At 47.4% G+C, this 18,371-nt stretch overlaps 2 protein-coding genes across 5 annotated transcripts in view; both read left to right on the forward strand.

The window, feature by feature from the left end:
• The window catches only part of ECSCR (endothelial cell surface expressed chemotaxis and apoptosis regulator), a 43,970-nt gene extending 35,643 nt beyond the window's left edge, over positions 1 to 8,327 (forward strand). The window contains exons 5-9 of the mRNA XM_005280802.5: positions 3,763 to 3,876; positions 4,263 to 4,361; positions 5,160 to 5,196; positions 6,668 to 6,764; positions 7,412 to 8,327. Coding sequence (XP_005280859.2) covers positions 3,763 to 3,876; positions 4,263 to 4,361; positions 5,160 to 5,196; positions 6,668 to 6,764; positions 7,412 to 7,420 — 356 coding nt within the window. The 3' untranslated portion in view covers positions 7,421 to 8,327. The remainder of the gene's footprint in view (positions 1 to 3,762; positions 3,877 to 4,262; positions 4,362 to 5,159; positions 5,197 to 6,667; positions 6,765 to 7,411) is intronic.
• Positions 8,328 to 9,389: 1,062 nt separating this feature from the next.
• The window catches only part of DNAJC18 (DnaJ heat shock protein family (Hsp40) member C18), a 47,698-nt gene continuing 38,716 nt past the window's right edge, over positions 9,390 to 18,371 (forward strand). For 3 of the 4 annotated variants that reach the window (XM_024107098.3, XM_024107099.3, XM_065555872.1), the window contains exons 1-2: positions 15,972 to 16,102; positions 17,537 to 17,720. In XM_024107098.3, coding sequence (XP_023962866.2) covers positions 16,066 to 16,102; positions 17,537 to 17,720 — 221 coding nt within the window. In that variant the 5' untranslated portion in view covers positions 15,972 to 16,065. Of the gene's footprint in view, positions 9,509 to 15,971; positions 16,103 to 17,536; positions 17,721 to 18,371 lie in introns of those variants that run through there. The other variant, XM_065555873.1, reaches the window with a different exon arrangement.

Raw genomic sequence — 18,371 nt, forward strand, 5'->3', positions numbered from 1 at the left:
ACCTGCACCCCAGACCTCCTCCCCCCACCCAACCCCCCTCCCAGAGCCTTAGGCAGGTGGGGTGGGGGGTTCTGGGCACCACCAAAATTTCTACAACCCTGCCACCCATGCGAGTGGATAAGGGTCAGGGCAGTCAGGGGACAGGTAGGGTCCTGGGGGGGGGGGCAGTTAGGGTAGGGGGTTCTCAGCAGGGGACAGTCAGGGGACAAGAAGCAGGGGGGGTTGGGGTTCTGAGGGGAGCAGTCAGGGGGTGGGAAGTGGGAGGGAGTGGATGGGGCGGGGCTAGGGCGGGGCTTCCCCCCCCCCAGTGTCCTCTTTTTTGTTTGTGGAAATATGGTAACCCTACTTTTCTCCATCTTTTATATGGCCGCCTTTCAAGTATTTGAAGACCACTATCATGTCCCCCCTTATTCTCCTCTTTTCCTTCAGCCTTTGCTTATGTGGCTTGCATTCCATCCCCCTGATCATCTCCCTTGCCTCTGGATCCTTTCCAGTTTGGCTATATCCTTTTTATACATTAGTGACCAAAACTGGACACAGTCCTCCAGCCAGGGCCTAACCAGCGCCGAGTAGAGCACTGAGTCTTTAGTTTAACATCTCAGCCAGTATCTCTGATGATTGCACAGGTAAGCTAATGCATGCCATAGATGGCTTATTGGCAGGCTATCTGATTTTGTTGGGCAGAGATGAGGAAGAGACAGTGCTTAATTTGTAATGAAAGAGGTGTGGACACTCAAGCAATTTTTTTACTTTCATAAAAGAAGCAGAAAAACCCAGAGTGCCGGGGCTATGAACTGCCAAGCTAGAGGTGCCAGGACTATGAACTGCCAAGCCTAGAGGTGCCATAGAGGTGCCAAGGCTCAGCCCGAGTAAGCCCTTCCACAAATTAAGCACTGGGAAGAGACTTTGTGGTTAAATTCAGGTTGAAAAAAAAAATCGTCTGAGAGAATGCAGTAACAACTGCAGGGTTTTTTCCAGCTTGCAGTGTTATCTTGTGAGCTGAATTTTGGGGGAGATTTCAGTGAAAGCGACAGTTTCCCCAAGGAACTTTAAAAAACAAAGGGCAGCCCTATAGTTGACTCCCCTGCGCTGACATGCATTGTCTGGTGCATTTTCAGACCACATTCTCCCACACTGCTGCGTTCAGGGTCTGCACTAATTTGTTTACAACCTTGGCATTCAGCGTGGCCGGGTGGGGGCTGTGGCACTGCAGAGGCTCAGGAGGCTCTTTGGGGTGGAGGGTGGTGGCTGCTAGCCAGCCGAAGGGGTGGAATTTTCAAAAGCACCTCAATTGACTTATGATCCCCTGGCTCCTGGAAGATCAATGGGACTTGTGCTCTTAGTCACATACACTTATGAAAACACCCCCTACACACACACACCCCCAAGGCCTTTTGTTGGTGAGCTGGCAAACAGCCAGCATTAAAGTCAAGCCGTCTGATCAGTCAGTAACACAAATATCCTGGGCAAACGGCTTAGGTGAGTTTCTGATCCGTCACAGGGGAATTTTTAATTCCCTGTTTTCACGTGGTTTCTATCTAACTTCAAAGCATGGAATGGGGGTGGGGTACAACCACAGTAGGGGGTTTGTTTTGTTTGGGGGGAAGGTGTTAAGCCTAAAAACAAAGCCCTTTTTCACTGGTTGCCACCCGTGGTTAGGAAAAACCAACATTTCCCTCCAGCTTGGTCTATAATTCTTTTAATTGCTACAAACTGTCCATTGACAAGTTTCATGTCTTGTGTTTTCCTCATCCAGATCCAGGGGAATTGGGAGCGCAGGCTGTGTCCCTTTATATAACAGCTTTTAATTTAAACAAGAATTCGTTGCAATTGAACTAGTGGGTTTACAGAGTCCAGCTGCTCTAAATGTAGTCCGACCTTGGAATTCTGCTATCCGTAACACCTGGAATAAACAGGGGTGTCATCCCAGCAGTCAATATAGACCAGAAGACAAAATCCAACCAATGCACCCTGACTGGACTGTGTCTGAGTGTGAAAAGAATGACTTCACTTTGAGAGTAAAATGCCCCCTGTAATGTCTTGGAAAGACTCTTGCCATGCTTCTGACGTAGGCCCTAATCCTGCAGTCTCTTCCAAGCAAGATTCCTGTAGACTTCAGGGAGAGTTCTCCTGGAGTGAAGGCTCGATCCAGCACTGAAGTCAGTGGAAAGACTCCAATTAAGTTCAGTGGGAGTTGGATTGAGCTCTAAATCCTGAGTTCGGGCTTTGAACCCAAGACTGTGGAACAACCAAAGTCCACCCCCGCCCCCTCAAGAGTCCATTCCAGATTTTACACAAGTCCCAGTGCATGCAGCTCTATCTATGTAAATGTTTGTGCTCAGTAAAGCTAATAGTCCTTTAGGGTATCACAGAACCTGGTATTTAATTTGAATCCTGCTTTATGTAACAGCTCAGTGCAGCTTTAACTATGGAGTTGCTACTGATATTTCCATCATTCCAGGCTTTTGGCGTGGGATCTAACATTTCCCAAATACTAAGTACCCAAGCCAGGCTCAGCAAGCAGAGTAGCAAAGAAAGTCCTATAAGACAGTTGTCTAGTGACCATGGATAAATGAGAAGATGCAGTATTTCAGCACAAGGCAAACAACTTGATGATTAATAGAACCATTGTATAGCAACATTTGCAATCTGGATAATCCCATTACCAGTTATGTTCCTCCAGCACAGTTCTACTCTGGGAGGCAGCTGTTGAAGGCTGCTTGAAAATTTCGATCAAAAAGAAGGCGTGTTTTTTGGTGGGTTTTTTTTTGGGGGGGGGGGGGAGGAGGTGTTGGGAAATGTGTTTTGTCTACATTGAAATTTTCCATGGGTAAATGTCAGTTGGCATTAAAAATTTCCCTTTTCCAAAGTGACATTTTGAACCAAAATGTTTCCATTCAAATTGACATTTTATTTCAATTGAGAATGTCAACATTTTTCATTTCAACACTTCCAAATGGAAGTTTTTCGCAATTTTTCATTCTCTGAACATTTTTGATACTCCACTTTTTTTGTCCTGATTTGGACTAAAACAAATGTTGAAATATTGGAATGTTCCACAGGACAAAAATTCCATTTTCTGACCAGCTCCTTTGGTTTCCACTTGGAAAATCTGTTTGTGCTCCAGTGTAGAAGCCCAAAGACGGTGTTACAACCCTTTGCACAGCATATCCTGGATTGGTGCCATTACATCACTGTCTCTCAAAGCCATTGCCATAAGCAGAGGCAGAGAGCTGTGCCAGGAGCTAACCAGTGTGTCTGATAGTTCCCATATACTCTCTGGCAAACCTGAAAACACCACAGAAGTTTCCCTTCCTTGGGATGAACTGTTCAGGTGTGAAGGGCGGTTGGTTGAGCTAGGCAGGAAAGCTGGTTCTCTGAGAGGAATGCTGGTCTTGTGGCTAAAGCACACAAATGGAAATTGGGAAGTGTGGGCTCTATACTTGGCTCTTGCTGCAGTTGTGTCATGCCGCAAATCCCTCGGCCTCTCTGTGCCGGCTATAAAATGGTAGATCATGAGCATTCACTCATCCATGTGGATCTTTTGATGAAAAGGGGCACAGAAGTGCAAAATACGGTCCTGCTCTCATTGAGGCCAATGGGAATTTTGCATTGATTTCGCTGGGAGCAGCTCAGTCTCTCTCTGCAGTAAGGCTAAACGCTCTTTGGGGGAATGGAGGCACCTTGCCAATGTGGCCTCAGAATTACATTCTCCCCGGATTCTGAGTAGAAAGTCTTTAGGTAAAACTACCTTTTCCACAGGCGCTTCAAAACAAGTGACCTCCACAACCATCGCCTCTGCCTGGAGCACAGGATCTTCCCTCTCAGACCCTGTCCCGACGGAGGAAAAATCGGCTCTGACGATGGCAGCGTTTGGTAAGGGCCTGTCTTTTGGTGATGTGGAGGTGAAGCTTGGTGATGCAGTTGGTTTCAACCTTGGTAGGATTATACCAGGAGTAAACTCAGCCTTTTGGGTTAAAGGTTTATTGGAAGTCAAGATGTATTGTCATTTGAGGAAAATACCACTCAAGACAAAAGAGCAAGAGGTTTCTCATTCTAGTGAATATCACCTCTCTGGTCAATACATTTTGATGTTCATTACAACAGAAATAAAAATCTGCTTAATGTTTTTCCTTAAGGATGCAACCCAAGTCCCATAGAAGTCAACAGGGCTAACTCATTGACTTCAGTAGGAGTTAGACTGGGCCCCAGACAGACCTGTTACATTATCATTGACTAATTATTCTTTTCTAATTATTCAGGTGTCATCAGCTTCATAGTAATTCTGGTAGTTGTTGTTATCATCCTGGCCAGCGTGGTCAGTCTGAAATTCAAGTGTAACCGTTCCAAAGATGCAGAAGGTATTTGTATATGCTTGTGTAGTTACAGTCATTCCAGAAGTGCTATAAGGGGTTGTATCCAGAGCTAAATGGCATTTCTGGTCCAGATCCCTGTTTTCCAGATGGCCTTCAGAACTGGGCCCATGTAATTTTGGTATAAAAATCCTTTGTAGGCCGAAACTCTCCATGTTTGGTCTCATCCTGAAATTATTCCTTTCCCTCTTCCCTTTTACACCCACTAATTAGCAAAAAAAACTTGATCTGGCCACTTTGAGTAGAGGCAGAGGGGAATGAGCTTAAGATGCTTTTATTAAAAATGGCTTTGTCCAGTGATGAGCTCCCAAAATCCTAATAACCGGTTCCCTACTGGGTCCTCAGCAGCACTTTGGCGGTGGGGGTGTCTTTGCTCCGGGTTTTCGGCGGCACTTCGGTGGCAGGTCCTTCAGACCTGAAGCGAGTAAAGGACCTGCACATTGCATTAGCACAGATTTTTGCACTGAATAGTAAGATTTCCTGGTGAAGCCTATATTCCAACTCAAGCACTGTCCACTAGGGGGCAAAGCAGCTCAACTGACAGGACTCTCTATGTTAGCCAAAAGGCTTAAAAGAAACAAGTAAGGCAAACATCAGCACTGTATTCAGCTCACTCAGCTTTATACAGTTTTCTCTACTCAGGGCTGAAATACCTGGCAGAGGCTTTACATTCCATTGATTGCCATTTACAACACCACCGGGGTCATTCTGAATAAATCTCGCTTTGCTCATTGATAGATTTTTTTTTTTCACCCAGCACCAACTTTTTTTTTTTTTTTCCAACAGATAAACAGAAGCCGGGGAGCTCCGTGGTATCTGAAAGGTGAGGCTGCTCGGCAATCACGGCTTTCTTCACGGCCCACTATGAAGGATCAGGGATTAGTATCATTTATTCGTATTGCCATAGCACCTGCGAGCTCCAGGCATGGACTAGGACTGATCTCCTTTTTTTTTCAAAACTCACTCTAGCAAGGGGAGGGAAATGTTTAGTGCATTTGGGGTGCAGGGGAATGTCATGTCATTTCTTTGGGATAGGTGAAAAGTGACACTGAGCCTGATCCTGCCCCCAGTAGAGTTAGTGGAAAAACTGGATCTCAAGCCACGTATTTGGGTACCGAATTTCTGAGATGCATTGAAGCCAGTGGGGAGCACAGCACCGTCAGGAAATCAGCCTACTTATATTTAGCTACCTAACTATGTACTTAGACGCCTAAGTTTAGGCCCCCAGATCTGAAAGTGCCTTCACTGAGACAGCAGTGGTCCCAAAGACCAAGTTTATATGACACGCCCCGCACCTCACACTCTTTAAGGTATTTACTCCCAATTTACAAATGAGGGACTGAGAGGCTAAGGGTCTTGCCCAAGGTCACTCAGAAAGTCTGTGGCAAGGAATTAACTGAGGTCTCCCCAGTCATAGGCTAGTGCCGCAGTCACTAGACCACCCTTCTCTAAACTGTCTGACAATCCAATATGAATCAACAGAGTAAAGGGAAAGGATGCCTCTTCCTGACTCACTTTTTTCACACTCCTCTACAACACAAATGGTAGTAATACCCCTGAATGCTGCTGCTACTTTAAAACAATATGTTCCTGGACCTTCTTTGTACAACACAATCAGTACCTAGTGATTGCCAGAGCCCTGGAGGCTGAACTCCGCTGTGTAGCCCCAGAATGGACACAGCATGAGCAACAGTCAGTGCAAGACTCCCCATGCCTAGCAATGTGTTCAACCATGATGTTGAAGGACCATGTAGTGAAAGGGTAATTCAGGCGCTCTATCCATTGTGTCCTTGGCCTCTTCACGGAGTCTGCCAACAACAGTACTAATTGTGCTGATAGATTTGTTACATGAACATTTATCTACTTAAGAATTGGTCTGAAACCACAACTTGTTTCCCAGAGACCACTGAGGAGACATCGGATGAGAAGAACTTTCATTTATACCAGTAGAGATGGGTCAAAACCAGAACAATGATTCCAAGTTCAGATCCAAATTTCACAGGACTGTGCTGTCTTTCACTGATCCAGTTTGGATGCATTAATCCAGAAGCCTCCTACCCATAACTATGGGGAGTCCCAGATCCAGATTTGAATTCTATAGCTTGGGCTCCTCTCTCTTTGTGGATTGTAAATGAACCAGCAACCAAGAGGGGGAAAGCTCTAGCAGCTAGTCCTGGTCCACTGAGCCATCCTTTTTCCTAGCCTTGTCTGATTGTGATGAGAAACCTCTCCTCTTATGACAGTTGCTTTAATTTTCCAAAGACAGTAATTGGCCTGCACCTTCTCTTGTTTAGCAGTTGCTCTCCGGCTACAGCCAAGGACAGCATCACTCTGATCTCCATGAAGAACTTAAGCATGAACAACAGTACAAGTTACCCCTCTTCGGAAAAGGTTTCTCTTTCTAGCCTTGCATTTTAGAGAATTGCTTAGGATATTGTTTCTCTCCTTGGGGAGAAGATCCCTTTGCTTTCTTAATCCATTGGAAAGTGGTAATAAACTGGTCCATGCAAACTTCCAGAGGTCTGAGTTGGTTCAGAAGAGCATGGAAGAATTTGGGTGCTTATCCAAAGCTTACCTGAACTATCTGAGTCCTTTGAAGCACCATTGGCATGTACCATCTGTCTTTGTAGGTATAAGTGAGGGTTACGTTGCCATCTAGTGGCCAGCTGACAACACACTGGGAAGGGACTACCACTATGGGCTAAAAAAGTTCTTCTTTAGCTGGAGGTAGAGACCTATGTTGGAGAGATCAGGGACCACTGTTCTCCTCCCAGCTCCCACTGTGGGTATGATGTGTTGTGATTGGTGTTTGCATGGTTTCATTAACATTAATTCCTTTCCCCCCCCCCACACACACAGCTGGACCATCACTTCCCTAGAGGTTACTATTTGAAAGTCTAGCATTTGGGATTGTTGGAGGGATGGCCAAGAGTTCCCAAGTGGCTCTCCAAGGGTTAGTCCCTGGGGGGATACTTTGCTTGTTTTCTTTTGTCTGCCAAGAAGGCCTGCTAATGCATCATGTTTTGGTTCTTTTGTAGGTGTTATGAAGACAGTGACATGACGGGAGCCATGAAGAAACACTACTAGCTAATCAGCACTGACTTTCTATTTTGGCAGGGGGAGGCATTTCCTTTATAAGTTATTACATCCTTTCCAATCAATATATTTACTCTAAAATCAAGCTCAGTAACCCCATGTGGATCATAAGAGTTTTCTTCAGCTGGAGGCTGCCTCTCATAATGTTTGATGTTCTAACTATATTTCTGATAGACACACAAACTTTCAGTGTGTTCTAGCAGCTCCTAGGGGGAGGAGAGCCAAACCTACAACTTCACAGATGACACAGACCACTCCCTTAATGACCCTTTGGCATCTGTGCCAGACAATCATTGGCTTGCCCCACAGCTGATCACAAACATCCCAGTTCAGCTTTGCACTGAAAGGCATGATCCAAAGCCCACTGAAACAAACAAAAAGACTCCCATTAACTTCAGCAGGCATGGATCAGGCCTGAAGTCAATAGGACTTCAGCAAATGCTTAAGAGCTTTGCTGAATTGAGGCATAATTGCTGATAGTCCCTCTCCGTGCCTCAGTTTTCCTATCTAAAGCAGGAATGATATTTACCTACCTCCCAAGGGTGTTGTGAGGCTACATTAATTCATGCCTGGAAAGCAGTTGGAGGTCCATGAATGAAAGCTGCTGGAGAAGTGCAAAGTATTTTAATTATGATTTCTATGAATTAAACTTCAGCCAGTCAGACATGTTCCTATGACTACAGTATGCTCCCTGCAGGGAATATCCATAACCCTTCCTTGATGGCAAATGTGGCCTCCGAGTATATGATGCTTCCAACAGGTCTGTGCTCTGATGCCTTCTGAATGGGGACAGCAACATCTGTCCGATGAAATGATTCAATTACTTGGAATAACAGAAGTAAAATCACTTTAACAGAATGCAGCCCTTTATTTTCTGCCAGTCTTTGGTTCCTAACTAACAGCCCCAACGAGCCACCATGCTTAAGCCTATGTCTACATTTAAAATGCTACAGTGCCACAGCTGCGGCTGCTCCACTGTTGTGGAGACAATACCTACAACAACCACCAGAGGGGTTCTCCTGTTGCTGTAATTAATCCACCTCCCTGAGAGGTGATAACAAGGTCAATAGAAGAATCCTGTCAACCTAGCACTGGCTACAGCTCAACAAGTTTGCTCAGGGGTGTGGGTTTTTCACACCCCTGAGTGACACATAATCACTGTATGCTGGTGGACCTGAACACCAGCCTGGGACAAACAATCAGCCACATGTAATTACATTTCAGCCCTTTCTTGAGGGCTCTGTTTATTCTTCAGCACACAAAAAGAAATGTGGAATAATGACACAAGCAACAGTCCTGTTTCTGACTGAGACTGGCCTCCAGTAGCGAAAGGGTCTACTCTTCCCCCAACCTGGGGGTCTTCTTGCTCCTCAGAGCCTTTTGCTGCAGCCACCAGAGAGGGTACAATGAACTCATTGATATCCTCCACCTGGGAATCAGACCCAATCATTAGCTACTGTCCAGCTGGGTCAGCTGATCTGCAGCATCTGCCTCCCTGGCCCAAAAAGGAACAAACCACACCCTTGTTACACTCCTTATGCAACACTTAACAGGAAATGTCAATGAGATTCTCTGCTAGGTATTTATACTGTGCTCATCACTGTGATGTTTGAGCAGTGGTACCTCAGGTTTAACACAGATGTTTCTTTGCTAACATGTTTGTGGCCAGACCACCTCCAGAGTTCTGAACTTTCAAAAGCTAAGCAATGCTGGGCCAGGGTAGTCTGTAGATTGGAGTCCTCCAAGGAAGATGCAAAGTGCTGCAGGAAATGATATTGATGGGTACTCCTTCCACCTGCAGTCAGTACTGAATACTGAGCTAGCATGCTGGAGGTAGTGTCCTTTGGGCAAGACAGAGACCAGAGATCCTAGGACACTTTCGGTAATAGCACAGCTGACCTGTTCAACTTCCCAGCCTCCTGGTATGGCAGAATTACATTGTGCTTACCTCCTACATTTTCCTCACTTTCAAATGGATCTGGGGATGTTCTACAACCTAATCCACTGAGCACTGTTAAAGGTGATACGCAAAGAAGTTTGTAAGTCAGACTTTTGCTCTCTTTTTTTTTTTTTGGCTCCTGTGTGATGTATAGGGAGAGTCGGATAGGATTATTTTCAAAAATTCTGCTAGTTCACCTTTAATAACAGGAATTACTATTATTTACTAGAGGGTCACACCCTTTGTTGCTTATGTTGGCTAAGGCTGAGCTGTACATCCAGTGCCCTTGCAGTCTTCAGTGTGATTTCAGGAATATAGAAGAGAGACAAAAACAAAAGCAAACTGTCTCTTGGTGGGTGTGTTGCCTTCCTGCTTATTGCTTCCTTCTCCCTCCCTGGTCCCATTCCTCTTTGTTTCCTGGTTCCTGAACTCTGTTCCAGTTCCTGTAAATACTTAGCTTTGGGGGGTGTGCAGTTACACAGGGCGTGCTGTTACATACCTGCCAGTTGGACTGCAGTTAAGTTTTGTTCAAACTGTTTTGACCTAATTGGTTTATGGTTGTTACGTTTTGATTGACCATCTACCTGAGGGTCCTGCTTCCCTTTCCTTGTGTTTAGGGACTGCTGTTCTGGGGTGCATCAGAGTGTAACACTTGGCTCCTAAAGCAGCCTGGCCTGTCTAAGGAATTCTCCAGCCAGGTAATACATGATAATCCTCGAGAATAGCCCAGACTCCTGTCACTGGCTCCCTCGGTAGCACACCAGCCTAGCCCAGATAAGGTTCCTGCAGCCATGACATCAGAAAGGTTCATGGGTGAGCACCACAGAACCTGTGAGGACCCAGATGACTAATGCAACCCTGTCTCAGACTAAGGTGCCTGCGGTAACCCCAGCAGAAATCCTTTTGAGGCCAGAGAGCACCTCCACTCGACATAGCCGGAAGAGATCTCACAAAGCCCCTCGTTCAGCAAGGTGGCACTGTGTGGTTATGGATTATAAATAGCTAGGTAATAAGACAACACCCACCTACCCCAGTGGGGTTAGGACACCCCAAAGTTGGTTAAATGGATCCTGAAACACCCCCGCGCACTTGTCTCTGATTGGGCCTAAACACATTGGTTCCCTTCCGCAACCTCTGACGAAGCAGAAACTAACCCCAAAAACAAGCACTGCACTCAGCAATGAAACAAGTCCTCCAACAGCACCCGAGACGATTTGGGGGGTTTTCTGGAGGGCATGCACACAACTCCCCTAATCCCTGCAATAGTACAACCAGGAGCTAGGCAGAGGCCTCAGGGCAAGCATGCTCTTTCTAGTCCCACCCTGTGGCAGACAATCAGCCCAGAGTCCGTCTGATGTCCTGCAGCCAATGCCCAGCCCCTGCACTGGAGAGGCATTCCTCCCCTCCAGTGGGGCAGCTGGTGGGCAGCAGGCAATCGGAATGGGATTTCCTCCCCATCCTCCAGGGCTACCTCCCTTTTCAGCCTACCTGCTCCTGGGGACAGAGCTGACCCTTCCATGCTGCAGGCCACTCTGCACCAGCACTAAGTCATCAGAAAGGTGTCCTGGGTCAGTACAGGGCCCACCTGGGTTACGGCACCCAAGACTCACTGCCTCTGTGCCCAGCTCCCTACACATCTCCCTCCTTCCATCCCCCACAGAGCTGCTCTTGTCAGCACAAGAGCATTGTGCCAGTGTCCCATATCCAGGTATGGTGGTGCTTAGACTAAAGCCTGAGTGAGGCTTTCACTTGGGCTGGTCACCCACCCATTTTGCAGTGAGGATGCAGGCTAAACCACTCCAGTCATGGATGGCAGGTATAATAGGCCAGGAAAGGCTAAGCCTTCCTTGGCACAGCTGCTGCCGACCTGCTGCTGGACACCTGGGCCACGGTGGCCTTGCCCCTTCCCCGTTGTCCTCACTGCCTCCTGCTGCTGCCTGACGGTTAGTCCTCCACTACACCACCACCCTCCCTCTGAAAGTCCCCACTGCTTGCCGCGTTCCTCTTCCTCTTGGGTGGGGGAATGAGGAGGGACACGGCAAGCCAGTGGCGGGTGAGGGCATCTGATTGGGGAGTGAGGCAGCTCGAACAGGCACTTGGGCCAGCCCGGTGCTGGAAGGGGGTGATTCAGTGGGGAGGACCGGCGGCTCGGCCTGGTGCTCAGGGGGCCAGCGGCTCGGCCAGGAGAGCTTTCAGAAGAAGGGGGTCCGGCAGCTCGGCCTGGTGCTCGGCTCGACCCAGACCAATGGCCCCAGTGCTCAGTACTGATAGTCCTTCAATGCCTTCTCACAATTCTCCCCATGTGCTCAGAAGGACAGGCAAGTTCTCCCACAATTCACTGGGATAGAATCATAGAGCAGCTCATCTTCCTGCAGCACAAAGAACCAAGTGCTGTGCCCCAGCCCCAGCAATTCTAACTACACAAGCAGGGAGTGCAGCACAAGTGAGGATGCAGTGCAATAGCTTGGGTATGGCTTGGCAGACCCAGGTTGCTCACACGGGTGGCGAGATCCAGATGCCAATCACTTAAGTCTGCAGTGAAAACACACCTACGCTGGCTGAGATTCCCAAGGCCACCTAGGGGATCTGGATCCCCAGTTTCCATTTGATTGTAATGGGAATGTATCATCCAAATCCTTAGGTAGCTTTGAAAATCTCAGCCACTATATTTTGCAATTTAACATTCTAAAGCCCAAATTCCATGACTGATAACTGTACATTCCTCTCTGCCCAGCCTACACTCATGACTCGCTCTAACAAACTTAATTTGCTCCATAGCCTGAAGGAACAGACTTTTCAAAATGCCTTATTTAACATGCTGCACAATATGCACATATTGACTTCCCTTGAGGTGAACATCAAGATGTATCGATCCTCAAGGTAAACATTGATGGCAGTGAAAGAAAAAAATAAATCTCACTTTCACTGACAGAGTCAATATATGTATTGTTACATATACTCCATTGCACCAGTCAATCGGGCACAATCATTTAGCTTGATTTAATTTCATAGGGTGATTTAAGGATGTATTGTGGAGAATGCAGGATTGAAATATGCTGATGGCAATTATTGACCTGCAGCTGGGTTTTACAGAAGATAATAAAGTGTATGGAATAATAAATGCAATGTTTTCACAAGTAACTATTGATTGAGTTTCTAAATATATCCATTAGTTTCATAATTTAAATGTGAATGAAAGGTGGACTACAAAGGATGTTTTTTAAAAAACCTGCCAAACTCTTCTGTAAAATTACGGAAGGGAAAAACATATAGTTTGGCGCTGAATGGAAAATAGAACTTCTGTCCCACTGAAAATTCTGTCTGTCACAGTCTGATCCAGTCCTCCTCTCTGGACAGACACCAGTCTGTTGTGAGTGAACCCCAATGGCTGGATTCTATGTGCTCTTAAACTAACTGGGTCTGGGCAGAACAGGGTTATTATTCCTAGCTCTGAGTCTCTCAGGCACACTCCAGTGTGCAGACCCTGTGTTGCCTCCCTTTGTTGGGTTGCAGACCCTGCTGCCCAGCTGCCTTAGACCCCCACCTCTGTAGGTCACCTTGAAAATGAATTGTACAAAAATAGAGTAAAAATATTTGTAATATTGAATAATACGAGGGTCAAATTCCAAGAATTCTCCTTCTAGTCCCTAAACTGGGGGTGGGTAAACTACGGCCCACGGGCCGGATCCAGCCCACGAATTTTAAGCCAGCCCATGAGCTCCTGCTGGGGAGCGGGGTCTGGAGCTTGCCCCGCTCCAGCGTTCTAGGTGGGGCACTGGGTCAGGGGCCGTACCATGCGGCTTGGCCCCTGCTCTGGCGCTCCAGCTGGGGTGCAGGGTCGGGGGTTGTACCACGCATCTCCCGGAAGCCGCAGCATGGGCCCACTCCGGCTCCTACGTGCTTCAATGGGAGCTGCTGGGGTGGTGCCTGCGGATGGGGCAGCATGCAGAACCGCCTGTCCGTGCCTCCGTGTAGAAGCCGGAGAAGGGACATGCCACTGCTTCTAGGAGATTCTTGAGGAAAGCGCTGCTCGGAGCCTGCACCCCTGAGCCTCTCCCCATGCTCCAACCCCCTGCCTCTGCTCTCCAAACCCCTCGATCCCAGCCTGGAGCACCCTCCTGCACCCCAAACCTCTCATCCCCAGCCCCAGCCCAGAGCCTGCACCCCAAGCCAGAATCTGCACCCCTGCCCCAGCCCTGATTCCCCTCCTGATCTCGGTCCCAGCCCAGAGAACCCTCCTACACCCCAAACTCCTCATCCCCAGCCCCACCCCAGAGCCCGCACCCCCAACCAGAGCCCTCACCCCCTCCCATACCCCAACCCCAATTTTGTGAGCATTCATGGCCCGCCATACAATTTCTATTCCCCGATGTGGCCCTCAGGCCAAAAAGTTTGCCCACCCCTGCCTAAACCATGTGCACATGTACCTCTGAAAAACTGTCCTTTCATGCTAATTGTTCCTAGGGTCCTACTGCCCCTTCTCAAACTCTAAACTCATGGAAGACACAGTCTACAACCAACGAACTCACGCACTGTTCTCCAGCTCTGCCTTGGATCCCTTCCAATCTGCCTCCTGATATCTCCACTTTACAGAAATTACTCTCAGTAGGGTCTCTAATGACCTCTTTCTGGCCAAACCTCAGGCCCGCTACTCTGTTTTCACCCTCCCCATCTCTCTGCTGCTTTTGACATTGTCGTTTATTTCCTCCTTGGCATCCTACCCTCACTGGGCTTTCAAGATACTATCTTCTCCACCTACCTCTTTGACTTCTCTTTCAGCATCTTTTCAGCCTCCTACATACTGCCCTAATACAATTTGGTCAGGTAACTAAGCAGTAGAGTTGTTCCAAATAAAAGTGTGGAATGAGGCCACGCAGTGTATGAGGGAAGATAGTCCCTGAGGGAGTCTGTCTGAGGAAGTGGTCAACAATAGGAACAAGTTTGAGAACCACAATATTGAATCATCCAGCCTGCAGGAACTGATGGGGCCATCTGACTGCAACCTGGACTGTTACTGCAACCTCATCTCCGGGCTCACTGACACTCACTTAGCTCCCCTGTACAAAATGCAGCTGCCAAAACGATCTTCCTAACATGTCACCCTCCTCTTTGGGTCTCACCACTGGTTCCCGCCTTTTCCACTACATCAAAATCAAGCTAATTGCAACTTGCTCATCTCTACTTATGGGACCTTGTTTCTTACTGTGATGCTCCCCACCTCCTCCACTCTCAGTGATGCCAGTTTTGTTGCCCCATTTAATTGAATCTCCCACAACTTTCTCTGCATTTTCTTCCATGCTGTCCCTACACACTGAATGCCCTTCTCAAGCTGATACACTATGACACTATCCTCTCACAAGCAGCCACATGTCCGGGTTTAAGCCAGTCAGTCCTGTTTTTGCCCCTTTCCAGCACTGATATAAAACTGGACGTGGTTTTGTCCAGTATCATGCACAGGGAACGCCATTTTGCAGATCACACTGCTCTGCGTCCGTCAGCATGCCGCGTGCTAGGTCACACAGGTGGGGGCAGGACATTCTGCAAAATGGTGTCCTCCGTGCAGCATGACCTCGCACTAGGGTGACCAGACAGCAAATGTGAAAAATTGAGACGGGGGTGTGGGGTAATAGGAGCCTATATAAGAAAAAGACCCAAAAATCGGGACTGTCCCTATAATATCGGGGCATCTGGTCACCCTACCTCATATGCACCATGCATGAGAGGTCACACTGGTGGGGGTGGGGGGTCACACAGGTGGCAGCAGGGACAGCCAAGGGGATGTCCTGTATTCTGGGGAGGCACAAGTGGCCACTCTACCCTCTCATCATTTAGATCCTTCAAGATCCACTTTTGCCATGTAGACTGCAAGAGGAAGAGAGTTTATGCACCTCCCCACCCCAAAAGCAAATGGATCTACTAATATGTGCCAGCCACTGCCCTGCCCACTGCCCCTGTCACCTGTAACTCCATCCCGCGCCCTCCTCCTGTTGTACTTGTCTTTCAGGATGTCAGCTATTCAGACAAAGGACCGCATGGCCCTCTAGGCCTTGTGCACTTTGCGGGTGCTGTGTGGGCAGACACAATGACAATAACAGCACTGCTACCACACCGGAGCTCACTTCAGCTCCTAAGAGCTGCAGTGCAGTGATTCCTCTGAGCCAAGCCGTACAAGACCAAACCGCAGCGCCTAGCGCCAGCATGAGGAGGGGATGCTGCGAATAACCAGCTGCAGCCAGCCCCGAGGAGCTGCCCCAGAGGTTGCAGACCCATCTCAGTACTCCCAGCATTGCGGGGGAAACCGAGGGGTTGAGGCCTTCGCCGAGGGGCAGGCGCTGTGCGGCACCAGGCTGGTTGTCGCCCCGGTGCCACAGACCTGATGGCTGGCTGGGGGGTTGAGTTTACAGTGTCTCAGTTACGTCACTGAGCGTTTCCGTGACGCAATCGCCTATTTCGATGACGCCATTCGCTCACGGCGAGGGCAGGGGACCAGTACCCCACGCGCCTAACGCCCTCCCTGCCCCCAGCCGCGCGGGGCCCCTGGGTACTGTAGTCCAGCCGCAGGACTACAGTACCCAGGGGGCCCCGCGCCACGCCCCCTCTGCCGGCGCCGCAGTAACGCCGGGTCCCGCTCCCATCCCCCTCCTCCCCCCGAACAACATGGCGGGGCTGGGCAGCGGGGAGCGCTGGGCCGAAGGTAGCGGGCGCTGCGGCACTTGGCAGCGGCTGAGGGAGCACGGGGGGCTAGGCAGGGAGGGGGCATTGTGGGGGTTGGGCAGGGAAAGGAGTGGGGAGGGGACTGGGCAAGGAGCGGGGAGGTGGCACTTGGGCTGGGCAGGGATTGGGGAGGGGAAGGGGGTTGGTAGGGAGTGCGGAGGGGAGGGGGCATTGTGGGGGCTGGGCAGAGAAAGGAGTGGGGTTGGGAGGGGGGATGAGATTACTGTGGGAGTTGAGGAAGAGCCTAGGGCTTGAAGTTGCATTACATTTTTCTCTGCATACCGTTTTGTGTAATCTAGCCCTGAAGCTGTAGTTTCCAGTCCATACATCATTTATATTATTCTGCACTATTATGTTCAATTTGTATTTGGTTCTTGCTTTGTTGATATAACTGGTGAACTTTCTCCTTTGTTTTCTGTTACTTGCTTTGTGTAATGTGTTTCTCAGATACAGCACACACACAAAAAAGACCCCCATTAAAGATAATCCATGGATACTGCTGTGATGAAAGATGAATTTTTCTTTCATGGATTTTTGTATGTGAAAAGCTGTTTCCATTAGAATGAATATTGAGATTATTTATGCGGGATATTATCACAACACCAATTTAACCATAAATTCCTTTATTAAATACAAAGGCTGACTGATAGTTATACAGTTTCTCTAAACATGCCTAAATAATAAGCAATGTACTACTCCAAACAGTAACAAAACATTTATAAGCATTTGATCAAGATAGTTACAAATGGGCTAAACCCAGGGATGCTTAGACCCATACGGGGCCACTCCAATGTGTGCAGACAGATATTAGCAATGAACCCTTTAAGAGCTTACTTTTTTTTATACCCTTTAACAAACAAGTGATGACCTTGCCAATTGCTGACTTCAGTGAGAAATTGATTTGCGGCAGTTCTCCCTTATTTGAAGTCTTAATCCAGATAAAGTTTCCAACCTCCTTTTTCCTGAAGGCCTTTCCTCCATGCCTCTCTCCCTCCTCCTAGCTGACTAGCAGTTTTTCCTTTGCATCTGAGTTCACGTAGGCCCCAATTTTTGAGAACACTGATAAATGGGGTGGGAAGGTCCATGTTGGTTATTTTAAAGACCGTTTCTTTGTCTTATTTAACACCATCTACAGTCACCACTGTTGGTCAGAGGCCTTTTTAGGAACTTTCCCTTATTTCATTCTTTGAACGAGGCATCCTCCCTCTTTCATTCCTGCTGGCCTTATAGCTTGTTACTTTCAAGATCTTTCTTTTACTTGCTAGTTAGGGCCTTTCTTTACAACACATTTCTTTAACCAGATTTATGCTAACTTTAATTCTCTAATTTTATGTTTATTGTACAGTGAAACATGCAATGATATGTCACTGCATTTTTGATAATACATTCATAATGGGAACATGTTGCTTTGCAGCCTTAATTGACGCGATCAGAAGGAATGCATGCCCAACAGAGGAAAACAGTGAGAGTTCTGACTTCTGTGCTTGCAGCGACTGTATGAGAGGGAAGAAGGAGAAGTGCGACAATGAGAGGGGTCAAGCAGGCTCTGGAGAAGCTAGTATGACGTACACAGAGGAGCAGTTGTATGGGGTACAAAGGTAAACAAACTATTTTCAGTAAACCCTACATTAAATTGTATTGGCAGAGGTAAAAGTCTCACGTTCGTGATCTTTTAGTAACCAAATGTCAACTGCAAAGCTGCTGTAGTCCTGAGCAGCTAATGTGCACTTGTGGTCTGACTGAATGGTGTTTACGGGGGTTGTGGGTGCTCTGCACCTTTTGAAAATTGGGCCCTTTTATTATAAGTATCTCTGAGTGGTGAAATCTGCAGTATCAACTATATTCTGAACTTTAAGTTAAACTTCCTTGAGGTGTTATGGGTTTAAGTCACAAATAATGAACAGTTATGTCTATTATGAATATCTGTATTTAGTATCTAGTCAGTTTAAACTATGGAGCCATCATAATCATAGGAGGAATATGCATAATAATAGGTGATTAACAAAAGTTGCTGTATATGAAAAGAATGTCAGTCACTGTGCCTTCCTTAAATGTGAATGTTTACTAAAAATACTGTAACCAATTTATCCATATTGTAATCTAAAAAGTTAGCAAAAGGTCATTTAAAAACAGCGGGTTTTTTAAAGTTACAGGAGCACAAACATTTCCTTTTTAGATTACCAGGTTTTAAACTTTAAAAGGTAGAACTATTTTTAATTACTTTTTTGTGTCGAGGAGACCTAGCTTTA

This window comes from Chrysemys picta, chromosome 8, assembly GCF_011386835.1.
Source record: "Chrysemys picta bellii isolate R12L10 chromosome 8, ASM1138683v2, whole genome shotgun sequence".
NCBI lineage: Eukaryota > Metazoa > Chordata > Testudines > Emydidae > Chrysemys > Chrysemys picta.